The sequence below is a fragment of the Podarcis vaucheri genome (genome assembly GCF_965113315.1).
Source record: "Podarcis vaucheri genome assembly, chromosome: 16".
Taxonomy (NCBI): Eukaryota; Metazoa; Chordata; class Lepidosauria; order Squamata; family Lacertidae; genus Podarcis; species Podarcis vaucheri.
This window is the reverse complement of record NC_138754.1, coordinates 29409720-29427940: the sequence shown is the minus strand read 5'-3', so window position 1 is coordinate 29427940 and position 18221 is coordinate 29409720. Positions and strand designations below refer to the sequence as shown.

General features: G+C 47.5%; 2 protein-coding genes across 5 annotated transcripts in view; one reads left to right on the top strand and one right to left on the bottom strand.

Moving 5' to 3' along the window:
* The window catches only part of LOC309520967 (tRNA (32-2'-O)-methyltransferase regulator THADA-like), a 58578-nt gene extending 57245 nt beyond the window's left edge, over window positions 1-1333 (bottom strand). The window contains exon 1 of one of the 2 annotated variants that reach the window (XM_082202991.1): window positions 1092-1333. In XM_082202991.1, the coding sequence (XP_082059117.1) occupies window positions 1092-1318 (227 nt within the window). In that variant the 5' untranslated portion in view covers window positions 1319-1333. The remainder of the gene's footprint in view (window positions 1-1091) is intronic. The other variant, XM_082202992.1, reaches the window with a different exon arrangement.
* Window positions 1334-1408: 75 nt separating this feature from the next.
* On the top strand, window positions 1409-17797 carry GSC2 (goosecoid homeobox 2). Of its 3 annotated transcripts, none has more exons than XM_082203502.1 (5): window positions 1409-1601; window positions 7735-7821; window positions 10498-10839; window positions 14381-14628; window positions 17469-17797. In XM_082203502.1, exons 3-5 carry the CDS (start codon window positions 10527-10529, stop codon window positions 17571-17573), a joined length of 666 nt encoding a protein of 221 aa, XP_082059628.1. In that variant the 5' UTR covers window positions 1409-1601; window positions 7735-7821; window positions 10498-10526; the 3' UTR covers window positions 17574-17797. The 3 variants fall into 3 exon arrangements, with proteins under 3 accessions (XP_082059628.1, XP_082059626.1, XP_082059627.1); XM_082203500.1 differs by having other exon boundaries at window positions 1410-1601; window positions 14378-14628; XM_082203501.1 differs by lacking the exon at window positions 7735-7821 and having other exon boundaries at window positions 1410-1601; window positions 14378-14628.
* The last annotated feature ends 424 nt before the right edge of the window (window positions 17798-18221 follow it).

The following is an 18221-nucleotide window of genomic DNA, read 5'->3' as shown; positions in this document are numbered from 1 at the left end:
ATGCAAATACATTGGCATTTGGCAATAACAAAAGTTCCTTAACAAACACAATTTACAAAGACTCATAATCTAGTCTCTAGAAACTTGCCATAACCTACACTGTTGTATGTAGGTTTTATTTTATTTGTTTTTTATCTTAATTTTGGAAATGTACATCCAGGTGTGTTTTTTTTCTTTACATTTTTTTTTTGGGGGGGGCCAAGAGTGTGGGGCCCTAAGCTATAGCTTGTTTAGCTTATACGTAAAGCTTATACGTCACACACAACCTACACTGTTGTGATGTAGGTATGATGTTTCTGGGCAGTGGTCTTGGGTTACACCCCTTCTGTGATGTATGTATGATGTATGGAGGGGTGGTCTTGAGCTCTTGTGGCACTCATCTCGCTTTATTGGCCGAGGGAGCCGGCGTACAGCTTCCGGGTCATGTGGCCAGCATGACTAAGCCGCTTCTGGCGAACCAGAGCAGCGCACAGAAACGCCATCTACCTTCCCGCTGGAGCAGTACCTATTTATCTACTTGCACTCTGAGGTGCTTTCAAACTGCTAGGTTGGCAGGAGCAGGGACCAAACAACGTGAGCTCACGCTGTCACAGGGATTCGAACTGCCAACCTTCTGATCGGCAAGTCCTAGGCTCTGTGATTTAACCCACAGCGCTACCTGTGTCCCATTCTCTGGTTGGCCTCTGTTATTTTCTCCTACCGATAGGGAACACACTTAAGGACTCTATACAGGCTCTTGGATACCCCATTAGGAAAGAAGGGCAAGTTTTGTTTACAACACTGTACGTAGGTTTTATTTTATTTGGTTTTTATCTTAAATTTTGAAAATGTACATCCAGGTGTTTTTTTCCTTTACCTTTTTTTTGGGGGGGGGGCTAGAGAGTGGGGACCGAAGCTATAGCTTGTTTAGCTTATATGCATAATTGTCAACTTTTCCCTTTTTTAAAGGGAAATTCCCTTATTCCGAATAGGATTCCTCGCAAGAAAAGGGAAAAGTTGACAGCTATGCTTATACGTCACACACACACACACACACACACACACACACACACACACACATTCTGCAAAAAGCCACGTGCATCCTTACTTACCCTGCAAACTGCTTGAGTTTCTCCACGACCAAAAGCAAAGCCTGGCAGATGCTCCTGGCGCCTTCCTCCTGCCCCAGAGCCTTATAATGCCTCAAGCAGCTCTCCAGCTCCTGCTCTGCGCTCATGGTCCTCGCGGGACCGGGAAAAGCCAAGGCTGATCTCAGGAATCCCCTTGGCACATCTGCAAAAACTCCAGCATGCAGCAAGCAGGAAGAGGCTTCTGCCATAGAGCGCGCAGCACAGAGCGGAGCCACTTCGGGGGCTCTCCAGCGCCATCTAGCGCTCGCACGGCAGCTCTGCTCCTGGCCGCTCTTCCTACCGTTGGAAGGTGCCTTGCCGTCAGACGAATGGTCCACCTAGTTCAGTGTTGCCTGCACGGGCTGGCAGCAGCAGAAGCTGCAGCCGCTCCCCAGAGTTTCAGGCGGAGAATAATATATTGGTGAGACCGAGGGCCAGACTTGGGATCCTTCTGCATGCAAAGCAGAATTTCTACCCTTCTCAATTTTCAAAGTAAGCCTTTCCTTTATTATGGACGCAGGTGGCACTGTGGGCAGGGAAGCTCAGGCCCGAGGGCCACATTTGGCCCTCCAAGTATTTATATCTGGCCCTTGGAACTTTCCCCAGACACATCTGGCCTCCGCAGGCCACATCTCTCCCAAGCTCTGCTTTCCACCTTACAACAACAACAACAACAACAACAACAACAACAACAACAACAATAATTTATTATTTGTACCCTGCCCATCTGGCTGGGTTTCCCCAGCCACTCTGGGCGGCTTCCACAAAAACCAAAAATACACTAAGATGTCACACATTAAAAACTTCCCTGAACAGGGCTGCCTTAAGATGTCTTCTGAATGTCAGGTAGTTGTTTATCTCTTTGACATCTGATGGGAGGGTGTTGCACAGGGCGGGTGCCACTACCGAGAAGGCCCTCTACCTGGTTCCCTGGCAGAGTTTTGCCTGGCTGGGATTGTATACATGAATTCTGGGGCGCGGGAGGCGCTGTGATCTGAGCCACTTGGGCTTGCCGATCAGAAAGTCGCCGGTTCGAATCCCCACGATGGAGTGAGCTCCCGTTGCTCCATCTCAGCTCCTGCCAACCTAGCAGTTCAGGAGCCCACCAGTGCAAGTAGATAAATAGGTACCACTGCGGTGGGAAGGTAAACGGTGTTTCCATGCGCTCTGGTTTCCATCACGGTGTCCTGTTGCGCCAGAAGTGGTTTAGTCACGCTGGCCACATGCGAACAAACGCCGTCTCCCTCCACCTGAAAGCAAGATGAGCGCCGCACCCCATAGTCGCCTTTGATGGGACTTAAGCATCAAGGGGTCCTTTACCTTTACCTTTTTACCTTTCCATTATTATTATTGTCGTTGGTTTTGTGCTGTCATTTCTTTTGAGCGTACATAGAAAGCCCAAAGCGTGCAATATATTGCGTGAAAATATTATATTTTGGCTTAATTAGTCAAGTCTTATTATTTTATTCATTGTGCTTTCTCCAAGGAGATTGAGGTAGCACACCATGGTTCTCCCGCTCCTCGTTTAATCCTGTGAGGTAGTTTAGTCTGAGAGGCAGTGACTTGCCTAAGGCCAGTCAGCGAGTTTCATGGCCAAGTGGGGATTTCAACCCTGGTCTCCCAGGTCCTTGTCTGACAGTGAAACCACTGCACCTCTCAGGCTTTCTTATTAATAGGAGTTATCGTATAATATCCTGACTCTTGAGAGTCCCATGGACTGCAAGAAGATCAAACCTCTCCATTCTGAAGGAAATCAGCCCTGAGTGCTCACTGGAAGGCCAGATCCAGAAGCTGAGGCTCCAAGACTTTGGCTACCTCATGAGAAGAGAAGACTCCCTGGAAAAGACCCTGATGCTGGGAAAGTTGGAGGGCACAAGGAGAAGGGGCCGACAGAGGACGAGATGGTTGGACAGTGTTCTCGAGGCTACCAGCATGAGTTTGACCAAACTGCGGGAGGCAGTGGAAGACAGGAGTGCCTGGCGTGCTCTGGTCCATGGGGTCACGAAGAGTCGGACACGACTAAACGACTAAACAACAAATCCTGCCACAGAAGTCCATGTGTAGATGGAGGATCACGTTCCTTCTGTGCAACATAAATGATAAAACTGAATCATGCTGTCAGGGAACGGCCTCTTAGTTGTTGTTAAAGCTTTCCCGTCTTTCATTTGCAGTGATAATTTTTCCATTAAAGTAATGGACTACATTTGCTGATACCATTCATTCATTAGATTGTCCTCTTAAGTTTTCCCCATCGTTTGGCTATTGTTATAACCTGGCTGCTATTAATACAAGTTTTCATCAGTACCATTCGTTAAAAACAGGATGCTACCACTTTAAACAGCCATGACTTCCCCCAAAGAATACTGGGAACTGTAGTTTGTTCAGGGTGCTGAGAGTTCTTAAGAGGCCCCTCTTCCTTTCACAGAGCTACAATTCCCAGAGTTCCCTGGGAAAAGGGGGTTGATGGTTACATCCCTCTGAAGTCATGACCGTTTTTTAAAGCAAGTGCTGAAGAAGAGTTACGGCAAAGGTGCCTGCCCAAAGTCAAAGGTGACATACTGAAATATTTCTTTTTTTCAAGCGTGGGTTGAGCATCATGTAGCACCTGCAATAGTGCCAGTTCAGCAGATCGAAGCAGGCAAGTGAACATTTAAGGTGAACATGTAAGGGCTTTATACACTGACAGGAACGCCTTTTGCCTGGCCCAGTAGTCATACTTTTGCAAAGAGGAGAATAACAACAACAACAACAAAGGTAAAGGGACCCCTGACCATTAGGTCCAGTCGTGACCGACTCTGGGGTTGTGGCGCTCATCTCGCTTTATTGGCCAAGGGAGCCAGCGTACAGCTTCCGGGTCATGTGGCCAGCATGACTAAGCCGCTTCTGGCGAACCAGAGCAGCGCACGGAAACGCCGTTTACCTTCCCGCCGGAGCGGTACCTATTTATCTACTTGCACTTTGACGTGCTTTCAAACTGCTAGGTTGGCAGGAGCAGGGACTGAGCAATGGGAGCTCACCCTGTCGCAGGGATTTGAACCGCCAACCTTCTGATCGGCAAGTCCTAGGCTCTGTGGTTTAACCCACAGTGCCACCCACGTCCCAATAATAATAATAATAATAATAATAATAATAATAATAATAATAATAATAATAATGCTTTATTATTTATACCCCGTCCATCTGGCTGGATTTTACCAGCCGCTCTGGGTGGCTCCCAACAGAATATTAAAAACACGATAAAACATCAAAAATTAAAAACTTCCCTAAACATGGGTGCATTCAGATGTCTTTTAAAAGTCAGGATTCCTTCATGCACCTCTTCTACGCATGGATGCCGTACCCGCCAACATTTCTCTGAGGGAAATAGGGACATCCTATTCAATAATAATAATAATAGCCTGTCCATCTAAGTGGCTTTCTGCAGCCACTCTGTGTGGCCCCTGGAAAGTTATCTAAAAGGGAGTGTGGCCCTCAGGCTGGAAAATGTCCCCCAACCCTGGGTTAGGTGAATGCTCTTCAAATTATTCTTTAAGGGTCGAGGCTCTGCTTTATTCTGAATTGACTCCTCTGGAGAAAACACACATACATAGGTCTTTTTCTTTTCCTCAGGCTCAGAGGACCCTGTTGCTGAAGAATGGAATTTTTTTTGGGGGGGGGGCAACTTGAGCTTCATCACAGGAAGGATTTTCCAACCCTGTGAATTCACTTTTGACAAACGAACAGCTAAAGCAGATTAACTTTTTTTATGTTTGCTAATCCTTATAATGGTTTTAGAATCTCTTTTCCCCAATACGAAAACGATAAAGGCCCCTCTTTTCTATTCTCTTTATCCATATCTCTGCATTGTCTCCGGCTTGTCTGCAGTTCTCCTTCTCTCTCCCCCTCCTTGTTTTATTTCCCCCTCTCTTTCTCTTTTTTTTTCTAATATGGAATAACCCGGGAGATCTTATCTCGGTAAACACAACATCAATATAAATCCCCTCTTACTTATTTGCCCTTTTCCAGGGACCAGGGGTTGCATAGACGCGCCTGGCGATTGGGTTTTGATTACCGGCTGCTATCAAAAGTCCTCTTTGTGAAATCTGGGTCTTAAATCCCATAATTCTTTGATAAAAGAAGCATTACCAGTCTATTTTGCCCAAAGTGAAAGGTATGGGGAGAATGAAAGAAAGCAATCAGCAGAAGGACTAATAGGCTAAGTGTATAGGACCTTGTATGGTTAGGGAGGTGGGGAGGGCAAACTAGTGATTGGGGGCATGCGTGCGGGAGAAAATCTTGGTTGCAGGTGATGTGCGTATGCGCAGGCGTGCAGAGGGGGGAATCAATCTGTTTCAGGTTGTATGACTGCGGCTGCTACAACCCCCGCCAACTGGGCCGGCTCCCCCCCCCCAATTTCCCCCTTCATACTTGTAGGGTGATAAGGCTGCTTTTCTTTTCTTTTCTTTTAATTTTTTTAACACAAATATTTTATTATTAAAATAATTCAACATTAATACATACATATTACAAATATACAAACATACATTTCATACAATCCTTTAAAATATTCATACATACCCACACTCAGTCCTACAGATACTTCCTTCTCCCACCACCATACCTCACCCCTCACCCCACCCTTGTGTTCGACTTCCAATCTCCTCAATTGCAATTTCTTTTCACTTCTATTACTTTCTTTCACACACTTTTAAACCAATTTTCTACTTCTTTTTCTGTTACACATTGTTATCCGTCTTATTTAGTATTTCAGTATTTAAAACGGAACTTGTTTATTCTAATAGGAGTTCTGATTTTTCAATATGCTTTTGCAAGTATCCTTTAAACACCTTCCAATCCCTGTCTATCTTCTCTTTTGAGAGCCTTCCAATTTCTCCCATTGTTTTGGATATATTGTAATACTCCAATAATTTGGCAAGCCACTCTGTTTTTGTCCGTATAATACCGCTTTTCCATTTTTTCAAAATCAATAGCCTTGCGGCTACTGTTGCGTACAAATATAATGTCTTGTCTTCTTCCTTTAGACTTCCTGGTACTATTCCCAATAGAAAACCTTCTGATGTTTTCCTAAATGAATGTCTGAACATTTTTTTCATTTAATTATATGTTGTTTCCCAAAATTGTTTGATGTTTAAACAATTCCACCATATATGATAAGGCTGCTTTTCAACAAAGTATCCTTTCTCCCTCTCCATCCCTATTTATTCAATTCATTGCGGTCTCTCCAGAATGGCATTTCTTGCAGGCATATTCTGAGGCCCAACGAAGAACTTCAGAAGCGGCTGCTAGATCGGGCCAGTGTTTTCACGGTGGCCAGCCGGATGCCTGTGGGAAACCCGCTGAAGGATTGGGTTTCTGTGCAGTCAGTTTGAAACGGGACCCAAGACCCCCCTTTTCTTCTTTCTCCGAGAGAGCATTTCTAAAATGCATTAACTTAAGCTGTTGAGCAAATGCATAACAAGAACACAGCTGTATAAACAAAGCTCTCTCCTTTATCAGTCACGGCAATGGATGACCTTGGCTGTTCCAGTGGAGTAGGGTTGACATGTCTGAGTCTTATCTTACCACACTCTGACGCACAGACTTAGTCCGGGAACAGCGCCAGAGTGTGTTCTTGGAGTTGGTGACCTCTTGCTCCAAGATAAGAGTATAGGAACAGGAATACCTTTTTATGGTCGGAAGTACAGGAAGGAAAACCCCTTTATGGTTAAGAGTACCGGAGCAGGAACATCTGTGATGTCAACCTGCGTGTACAAGCTGATGTGGCTGGATTCCTGGAGAAGGGGGGAGAGGGTGCCTGGATATATATACTGCATGAAATTTCTCATTTCTTTGGACTTGCTGTGGACTGCCCATGCAAGTGCCTTTCTGCTGCTCTGAAGAGCAGAATTAAAGAACTCTTTCTCTGAACCAATCCTCGGTGTCATTTGACTTCCTTCCTCCCGTCCGGGATCAACGGAGAGCCCACCAATCGGTGAAGTCTAATAAGGCTACACCGCAAGCAGGACCCAAGCACAAAAGCACTCTTCCCTTTTGTAGCTCCCAGGAACTGCCCCCCTCCGGAAGCATTACTGTGTTCGACCATGGAGGCAAAGCACAGCCATGGTGGCTAATAACCATCCATAGCCTTTGCCTCCATGAATTCTCCCCATCCTTTTTTAAGGCCCTCCCATCAGATGTCAAGGAGATAAATGGCAAACCAGTTGGACTCCAGCTCCTGTCAGCCAGACCTTGATGATCAATGGCCAGGGATTATGGGAGTTGTAGTCCAGCAATACCTGGAGAGCTGTAGTCCCTCCACACTGGTTTATTGTTGAATACAGTGGTACCTCGGGTTAAGAACTTAATTCGTTCTGAAGGTCCGTTCTTAACCTGAAACTGTTCTTAACCTGAAGCACCACTTTAGCTAATGGGGCCTCCCGCTGCTGCTGTGCTGTGGGAGCATGATTTTTGTTCTCATCCTGAAGCAAAGTTCTTAACCCGAGGTAATATTTCTGGGTTAGCGGAGTCTGTAACCTGAAGCTTATGTAACCCGAGGTACCACTGTATCCAGCTTTTCTGGTAGCCTTTAGGCAACCCTATCTCATCTGTTGCCCCTTATCCCCACTGTCCTGTTCTGGTCCCACAGAGAAAGCAGCAAGGATGGGTGGGCAAGACTGGATAGAAGTTTCAGGACCACGGACAGCTCCAAAACAAACAAGTTGCTCTGGCAGAGGTGAGGTGCAGACTGAGACCTTTTAATCCAGGGGTCAGCAAAATTTTTCAGCAGGGGGCCGGTCCACTGTCCCTCAGACCTTGTGGGGGGGCGTACTATTTTTTTTGGGGGGGAGATGAACGAATTCCTATGCATTCCTATGCATTTTAAACAAAAGGACACATTCTACTCATGTAAAAACATGCTGATTCCTGAACCATCTGTGGACCAGATTTAGAAGGTGATTGGGCCGGATCCGGCCCCTGGTCCTTAGTCTGCATACCCATGTTTTAAGCCTCTGTCTTCCAACTACCTCTTCTAGGACTTCAAAGCCTTAAAGGGCCAGCTTTCTGGCCTGAAGATGGGCACTTCTCCATCCCATAACCCAGGGCCAGGCCAACATGTTTTGCAGCTTTGCCACTCTTCCCTGCCACCATCTCTTTCCTCCTTGTGTGCTGCCTGCTGCCACCTCTCTCCTCTGTGTCTGGCTCCATCGCAGCCTCCTCCACCTCACCTGTCACAGAAGGCCACTTCCTTCACACACACCCATTGCTACCTATCACTAGCCAGATGCAGGAATGGGGGTGGCAGCAGTGGGCAGATGTAGAGGAGGTGGCCAGTGGGCATGGAGGAGACCAGATTTGCCACCTGAGGTGACTACCTTACCTCATTTCATGGGAGGTGCTTGGTTCCTCAAGGGAAGGCGAACGAGAGGGTCTGGGCTCTGATCACAGAAGCCCTCCAGTGGTCCTGAAGGTTCTGCTGGTCCTCATACCCAACAGCCTCGGTGCATAGCTGTCAACTTTTCCCTTTTCTTTTGAGGAATCCTATTCTGAATAAGGGAATTTCCCTTTAAAAAAGGGAAACGTTGACAGCTATGCCTCAGTGGTTTGCTGATCTCCATCTGTCAGCGCAGAGCCCTACACGACCCTCATGATTATCAACGATTGCCCCCCATTCATTCATTCATTCATTTAGGACACAAAAATAGTTCAAAGGGGATGTTTGTTGTCTGGGGGCATAGTTTCCAACAATTGCCATGGTTGAATTGTTTACTCCCCCAGTTTTGTATTTATTCCCCCTGCAGCAGACATCTCTGGGTAAGGCATAATAAAAAGAGCTTGTCAAACACTAAAAAAGACATGAAGATGTATGCACATGGCAGCCAACATGCCACCATTTGTTGATTATTTCAATTTTTCCAATATATATCCCACCCTTCCTCCCGGTGGGAGCCCAGTGTGACAAACCCACAAACAGATTATTTTTTTTAAACGTCTTAAAAGCGATTCTGGGACTAAGCATAGCTCTACATTTCACATGGTGTTAAGATGATGATGGTGATGATGATGATGATGATGATAATAATAATAATAATAATAATAATAATAATAATAATAATAATAATGTATTATTTATACCCTGCCCATCTGGCTGGGTTTAACCAGCCACTCTGGGCGGCTCCCAATAGAATATTAAAAGCACAATAAAACATCAAACATGAAAGACTTCCCTAAACAGGGCTGGCTTCAGATGTCTTCTAAAAGTCAGATAGTTGTTTATTTCCTTGACATCTGGTGGGAGGGCGTTCCACAGGGCGGGCGCCACTACCAAGAAGGCCCTCTGCCTGGTTCCCTGTAGCTTTGCTTCTCACAATGAGGGAACCGCCAGAATGCAAAGTATTTTAAAAGTCCCAGGTATCCTGAGGGTGTCAGGAAAAGTTGTGACGTTTTGATACTGTCCCCCAAAGCACAGATGGTCCCGGCTAGATGCAAAGACTGTTCAAATCTATCCGGGACTGCCTGGATATTTATGTATTAAAAAGACAACCTGTATCATTTTGGGAAAACGTCCCACAACTTGACAACTTTTCTAGTTCTCGGGATGGGGAAATAAACTGGCTTTCGGGAAAATACCTTGGCTTGCAAAGTGTTTTGGCTGCTGGTGCCGATTTTCTATCGTCAAGCTAAACTCTCCCTCTGTCCTGCCATTCGCTTCCAATCCCGCTCCATATTGTGCGATATGACAGTTCCCTTTTGATGGGAAAGCTTTCATTTGGCCAAAGAAAAGGATAATTTGCTTTTCTCTCTCTCTTTTTAAAAAAGGACTTAATCCTTCTGGGCCATTTCTGGGCCTGAGAAAAAAGCTTTTCTCTCCCCCTGACTTGAACGGGAGGATTCCGACACAATGGACCTCATAACCACCTCAAATCTACACTTGAGATAGAGAAATCAGATTTCTTTCCAGAGTCATTTCTGTAGGATTAGCTAAATCTTAGATCCACACTAACCCTTCACAAAGCTGTCAAGATTAGTTAGAATTTATTTTATTCCAGCAGGGGGTTTATGGCTTCCTTTCCAAGAAGGATTATATAGATATATACATATATATTTAGGGTGCCGTCGGTTATCAAGCAAGCTCGCTTAGGTGGGCAGACAGGGGGCTGGTTCTGGGATATATATGCATGTGATCTTGTTTGTCTGTGAGCATATATAATAAAAAATGGCCCAGGAGGTTGGATAAGAAGCTGAGCTCCCCCCAGACAAACACACACACACACACACACACACACACACACACACACACACCTCTCCAAGAAGCCAAAACCTTAGTTCTGCCCCATATTTCCCCTTTGTCGTCGTTTTGAAAACCAGTTTCCCCGTTCCATTCCTGAAAAGTCAGGTCTGTCTCTTGCAGGACGGCGTGGCTGAGGTCCCTTGAGCAGGATGTCTGCCGAAGCTCCTTCAGGCGTAGTAGACCTTGGGAAGAGGACCCTCAAGAAACCGTGCTCCTTCACCATCGAGAACATCCTCTCCAGCTCGGCCGAGCGAAGACCCCCTGTCCTCCTCCCGTTCTGCTTCCGAGGGATCCTGGACTGTGAACCCAAGGGGCTGCGCTCCCTGGGGGGCATGGCTGCTGGCCCCCTGCAGCAGGAGGAGGACGAGGTGGAAGAGGCAGAGGTGGAGGCTGCGCCTTGCGGCTGCTGCTGCTGTGTTCACAGCGGTCCCTACTCCTGGCAGGAGGCTGCAAACTGGCTCAGTGAGTATCCCTGTTTGCTTGTGATCAAAGCCTGAGGCTGGCTGCTGCTGGGAGCTGTCAGCCGAACTTTGGTCTTTGTTGGGATGCATTTGCCCTACTCTGTGTAGTAGAGTGGGAGGGGGAGAGAGGTTTGGGAGAGGGTCACAGGGTCAGCTAAGGGTGCGGGAGAAATTCCATTCAGTTTGCGTTTGAATTCGCACCTCTCCAGTGTGCAGCTTCCGAAACGATACCCAAACAGGAACGCAGCAGCCCTTCGAAATTCAGGAGAACTGCATTGTAAAATGGATAGAAGTGTGTTTGTTTATATAACAGCTCCCGGAGTCCCTGGGAAAGGGGATTGATCATTAAGCCACACTGGGAATTGTAGCCCTGTAAAGGGGAATCGGGGCCTGCTGATGACTCCCAGCACCCTTCACAAAAGACAGCTCCCAAGATTCTTTGGGGGGAGTCATCACGCAAGAGTGCTTCATATGTACAGTGCAGGTGGGAACTTTGAGTCATGGGTAAAGGGAGAGACAAAGATAAACTGGTTTATCCATCACACATATGGGGTGTAAATGGCCTGTGCATTTTAGAGCTCTTTGTCAGTCAAGACCCCTCCTCTACTTCAGTTAATGCTCTTTCCTGCAATTCACAACTTTTCTTTTCCCCTACTTTAAATGTTATCATGGATCCGCTGCAGGCTGACGTACAGGGGATATTGCAATCCGATAAAATCATTCTAACCTTTCCCTCTTCTCTCCGGTAAAACTGACAAGGTTGGAAACCTCTCACAAATAATGGATTTGTCAGCCACACTGGAGGGCAGAGGAAGGCTGGTTGTGAAACCGACAATACTTTATAACCCACCAGGGAGAAGCTGGTTTTTTTTTTAGAATGGGCAAAAATCAGTCCAAAATGTGTAGAATTTACTGGGAGAGGGGAAAGTTGGGTGGAAAATGCTCTCTCGGTACAGAGTGCCTTTGACTTGTTTGTTGAGCATTCGTCCCAATTTGTTAGCAGGGAGACTAGATGATGTTGCCTGTTTAATATGCATTCATTCTGATTTGTTTACAGAGAGGTTAGATGTTGTGTTGTTATCCCACACTTTCCAGGGCATTTCTCCCTCACTTTCCGTATCACAAATACTCTGATCTCTTGGGGAAAGTAGGTTTGTTGTGCAAGACCTCCCAATCAACTATAAATAAGCAAGCTACATTTGCTGGTATGAGATTAAATCTCCCACCTGAAAATAGCAACAGCCTGGAGGCACCCAGTATCTGTTAATGAAGAGAAACTGCAGTTCATTTTTGAGGCAATAGCTACCAAGTAGAATATAGATATAAAAGGGGTGCAATGTGGCCCCATAGACACAAAAAATATTGCTGTACGCAGATATCGTAGTACTGACAATATCTTCCCCTGAAAAATCTCATAGAGAAGTTACGAGGGTGTGTAGCAAGGTATCAGGCTATAAAATAATTGATGATGAATCAGAATGGCTCAGGGTAAATATCACAAACAATTTTTTTTTAAAGATCTTATGGAAGCAAGGAAAACCACATGGATACATAAGCAAAATGGAAAATATTTAGGAATATAGGTTGTGAACCTGTAATGTGTATGGGTTGCTCGTGCGTAAGTTGCCACCTCTCCAGGCTTTGTTGCCTTGCTAAACCTTTCTGTCTGGACAGCCCTTCACTTCGTGGCTGCCCCAGTCGCTAGCAGAATCAGTCAGTGGGCGTTTATTAAATCTTTTCCAACATAAAAGTTGTTTGACACCCAGTCTCCTCCTACTCTCTCTGCACGGAAGTCTCCTGCGCAGGGTGGGCGTGGGTAGCGGAGGGCCCGTGCTCTCCCCGCTGGTGTCCGGTGAAGAGTCCTGGAGCCCTCTCGCCGATTCCCCCACCTGCCCCCCTTTATCCCTGGTGTTGCGCTGATTTGCTTCCCCATCTGCGGAACTGCCTCTCTCCCTGCTGGGCCCTTCTCCAGCATCATTTGAGAGCCTTCCCTCCGCCTCTAGCTCCGATGTCAGTTCCCTGACAGAACCACTTAGATGAAATAATAAGGACTGATTGTCAAAATCTTTATATAGAAGTGGAAAAGGAACTGGGATCATTACATACATCATGGTGCTGGTGAATATGAACCATGAAGATGAAAGTATTACTGAGAAACTGCAGTTAAGCTGCACGGGAAGATACATCAAACAGAATTTCGGTTCTGTAAACGTTTTAGGGTGCTGGCTAACTCCAGCAGGGATGGGGAACTGGTTGTCCTCCAGATATTGATGAACTCCAGTTCACATCTGCCCCAGCCAGCATGGCCAGTAGCCAGGGATGATGGGAGATGTGGTCCAAAAACATTTGGAAAGTCAAAGGTTCCCAAGCGCCAGCCTAGAGATCTGAAATGTGGGTGGTGGACTCCACCTCTCTCTTGGGGAGTTTTGAAGCCGTGCATCTCTACCTTTGCTCGACTTGCCCATTTGCAAGTGTTGCAAAATGCCAATAAACCACCCCCTTCCAGAGGGAATTAAGGCCAGGCAAGCACAGGGCCTCTGCCCTGTCTGGCATAACACGATGGACCAGGTCATTAATATGTACACATTTTGCTTTTTCCAAAAAAGGCAGAGGCGTAGGAAGGGGGGTGCGTTGGAGGCGGACTGCTCTGGGTGTCATCGCTGAGGGGGGTGACATTTGGCGCGCCGGCCGCCTGCGACTCCCAAGCCTACCCTGAGCTGTGGGGGGAAGGGGGGAGCTGCACCACTTTGCTGGCGGCCTTCCCCCCTTCCCCCTTCGTTTTGACAGCTCGGGGGAGGCTTGGGCGTCGTGGGCGGGCGGTGCGCCATTGCCCCGCATTCCCGGGCTGCTGGAGGAGGCTGGCAGGCAGGCAGAGGGAGGAAGGGAAGGAGGCAGGAAGGGGGAGAAAAGGAGAGAAGCAAAAGCTCCCTCAATCAGGACCCAAACCCTGGAACACATAGAAGGAGAGGTGGGGTGTGAGAACAAAGTTGGGGGGGGATTAAGTGTTTATGCTCACAATGTTAAGTAAATAAACCAGAAAATAGCACCTGCAGCTGTAAGTATGATGTTTTTCCTTCTTTTAATAATTTCAATGGAGGGTAAAGGTAAAGTCCAGGTCCAGTTGTGGCCGACTCTGGGGTTGCAGCACTCATCTCGCTTTACTGGCCGAGGGAGCCGGCGTACAGCTTCCGGGTCATGTGGCCAGCATGACTAAGCCGCTTCTGGCGAACCAGAGCAGCGCACGGAAACACCGTTTACCTTCCCGCCGGAGCGGTACCTATTTATTTACTTGCACTTTGAAATGCTTTTGAACTGCTAGGTGGGCAGGAGCAGGGACCGAGCAACGGGAGCTCACCCCGTCGTGGGGATTCGAATTGCCGACCTTCTGATCGGCAAGCCCTAGGCTCTTGTGGTTTAACCCACAGCGCCACCAGTGTCAATGGGGGGGGTGACAAAAGAAATTCCGCACCGGGTACCACCTGCCCTTGCTACGCCTCTGATAAAAGTCAAACCTGCTGAATCCCAAACTTTCCCTTTAGCAGACGCAAGGTTTCCCTGGCCCATGCGGGTTTTCCATCCCGTCGGCAGGCCGTGCAAGAACCCTCGCGGGAGCCAGAGCGAGCTGCAAGCTTTCCACCAGATTCAGCGCCGGACCCGCCGTCACCGCACCATCTTCACGGACGACCAGCTGCAGGCCCTGGAAGCCCTCTTCCACCAGAACCAGTACCCAGATGTCATTACCAGAGAGCACCTGGCTAACCGGATTCACCTGAAGGAAGAGAGAGTGGAGGTAACTAAAGTGGTAACTTGGTTTCAATTGGGGATAAATTTTTAAGAATGCAAGAACCTTGCTGCATCAGAAAGGAAAAGTCCATCCAGTTTAGCATTCTGTTCCCACGGTGGACAACCAGATGGCTTTGCGGAGCCCAAATGCTGGGCATGAAAGCAATAAATCTGCCCAGCTGTTGACCCCAGTGACTGGAAATTCATTGTGCCTCTCATTCTGCTGCATCCATCATAATTTATAGCAGAGGTCCCCAATAGGCTAAGTAATGCTGACCCCCTGTTTTTCAAAAGCCAAGCCAAACTTTTGAAAATTTTGATACCTCTTTGGTAGTTTTTGTTGCGTGGCAAGTCCCCTCCCCCATGTGAAATGAAGACACTGGACATGCTATTTAAGGTTAATGGGCATAAAAAGGCCACAACTTTATTGATTACAGAATTGAAAGGTATTGGCCTTAGGCATTGGCTCCTATCGACTACCTGGCATGGAGACCGGGAAGGGTTATCCACAAGCCGTGGGAGTCCTGTTGAAGTACGCCAACTAGGATCCCACGGGTGTCACTGCTTGGGGGTGTGCCGGAGGCCCTTACCTCCCTAGGTTTCGGACAAGGCAACGCCCCCCGGAGTCCTCTACCGGACTACCCTTTTCCTTGGGGGAAGGTGATGGCGCTTCCTTCCCCCCCCATTCATTTGCATAACATTAACCCCTGCCAATGCCTAACCGCCAATACCGCGGAAGTTGTGACGTTTGCTACGAGGTAGGCGAAAAAACCAAAAGGCTAAAAGTGCGCCAAGTTGGAAAAATTCCTACCAGGCCCCATGAGGCGACCAACCGGAGTCCATAGCAAGGTCATAACTAGCTAAGCCTAAGGGAAGGTGGGATGGGAAAACCGCTCAGCTGGAAAGGGGAAAGAGGGTGGTCCCCGGGCGTGCCTGGCCTTAAGTAGGCTAGGCCACGCCTTCCCAGCCTCGAAGACACGCCCGGGGATTCCCTGGATCTCGCGGGGGCAAAAGGCCAGCCCCCGCGTGTGTGGGAGGGGGTAGCCCGCAACCCCCTCTCCTCCCGAGCTCGGAAATGGCTTTATGTGAATGGTGCCGCGGACCCCCTGGGGTTTGCGGACTACCAATTGGGAGCCACTGATATATAGCCTTCATGACTGATAGCCATTACTGGCTTCGTTTTGTACATATTTCATATTATTTGGTATATTCTCATGTCATAATAATAATAATAATAATAATATTTATACCCTGCCCATCTGGCTGGGTTTCCCCAGCCACCACAAACAGAATATTAAAAACATGATAAAACAGCAGACATTAAAAACTTCCCTAAACAGGGCTGCCTTTAGATGTCTTCTAAAAGTCAGATGGTTGTTTATTTCCTTGACATCTGGTGGGAGGGCATTTTCAACTTGCATTTTGGGGTCAAATAGGGTTGTATCCAGCTACTCTGAGTAATATTCTGATGCAAGGCCTGCCCAGAGTAGACCTCACATCCATTAATTTCAATGTGTCTACTCGGGGTAAGGCTAGCCCCAGAGACAGCCCATTGAAATGAATGAACCTAAGCCAGTCATGTCTTTTAATTTCAATGGGCTTACTCTGAGCAGGGCTAACATTGCATATGGCCCTTTGAAATTAATGGGCACAACTAATGTATTTTTAATCTTTTGTTGGAAGCCGCCCAGAGTGGCTGGGGAAATTATTATTATTATTATTATTATACAACCCAGGTTCATCAATTTCAGTGGATGGCGGCTAACAGATTGAGGTTGAATCCTGACAAGACAGAAGTACTGTTTTTGGGGGACAGGGGGCGGGCGGGTGTGGGGGATTCCCTGGTCCTGAATGGGGTAACTGTGCCCCTGAAGGACCAGGTGCGCAGCCTGGGAGTCATTTTGGACTCACAGCTGTCCATGGAGGCGCAGGTCAATTCTGTGTCCAGGGCGGCTGTCTACCAGCTCCATCTGGTACACAGGCTGAGACCCTACCCGCCAGCAGACTGTCTCACCAGAGTGGTGCCAGCTCCCTCACCAGAGGGATGCTCTAGTTATCTCCTGCTTGGACTACTGCAATGCGCTCTACGTGGGGCTACCTTTGAAGGTGACCCAGAAACTGCAATTAATCCAGAATGCGGCAGCTAGACTGGTGACTGGGAGTGGCCACCGGGACCACATAACACCAGTTCTGAGAGATCTGCATTGGCTCCCAGTCCGTTTCCAAGCACAATTCAAAGTGTTGGTGCTGACCTTTAAAGCCCTAAACGGCCTCAGTCCTGTATGCCTGAAGGAGCATCTCCACCCCCATCGTTCAGCCCGGACACTGAGATCCAGCACCGAGGGCCTTCTGACGGTTCCCTCATTGCGAGAAGTAAGGTTACAGGGAACCAGACAGAGGGCCTTCTCGGTAGTGGCGCCCACCCTGTGGAACACCCTCCCTTCAGATGTGAAGGAAATAAGCAGCTATCTTATCTTCAAAAGACATCTGAAGGCAGCCCTGTTTAGGGACGTTTTTAATATTTAACGCTGTATTGTTTTTAACACTCGATTGGGAGCCGCCCAGATTGGCTGGGGAAATTCAGCCAGATGGGCGGGGTATAAATAATAAATAAATTATTATTATTATTATTATTATTATTATTATTATTATTATTATTGAGTCTACTTTGAGCAGTGCTAACATTTGCTATGGCCCATTGAAATTAATGAACCTAGGTTAGTTGTGCCCGTTCACTCTAACACTGGATAAAACCCACAGCATCATTTAAAGAGGAAAATCACGTGTTGGATTGTGGACCAATTTTTCCTCTCTTTGTTGCGGGGGCACTTTTTACGAAACGCACAGGTTTGGTTTAAGAATCGGCGAGCCAAGTGGCGGCATCAAAAGAGAGCTTCGACTTCAGCGCTCGTCCTTCAAGGTGCCAAGAAGTCTTCTGAGGGAAACTGCTGACGGCTGGGAGTGAAGGCAGGATTTGACAAGTGCTGAAGGTCCCACTGGCTTCTGAGCATCTCGACGGAAGAAAGTGAGGAGAAACGGAACGGCGATGCGAAACGGGGAGGAATCCTCACAATTTATTAAGAGGAGAAAGAAGAGATGGTATATTTTCAAGGGGGGGCCGGAATATAATGTGCTTAACCCACTGTAACCAAACATTAATAAAATAAATGATCCCCGAGACATGTTTGATCTTTGAAAGCATAAAGTAAGGGTGCGGCTTAGAGCACCTGATTTGGATTCGGAAGGCCCAGGTTCAACCCCTGACACTTCCAGGTGTAGGGCTGGGAAGACACCCTGTCTGAAATCCTGGAGAGCAGCAGCTGCCAGCCAGTGTTGTCAATCTTGAGCTGAATGGGCCAATATCTGACTCCATATAAAACAACCTCTCCTGTTTCTATTTAATTCAGCCCTTTGTTTTGAGCCCAGGCATCTCCAGGTAGGGTTACAAGGGACCAAACAGCAAACAGCACTGGGCAGCCGTACAGCCCCGCCATTTTAATTTCCCACAATGCCCCAGGAGTGAGGCTACATTGGGGGCATTGCGGGAAACACAAAGGGCAGCTCGTTGCAGAAATCTGGTACTGCTAGGGTCCAGTGTCA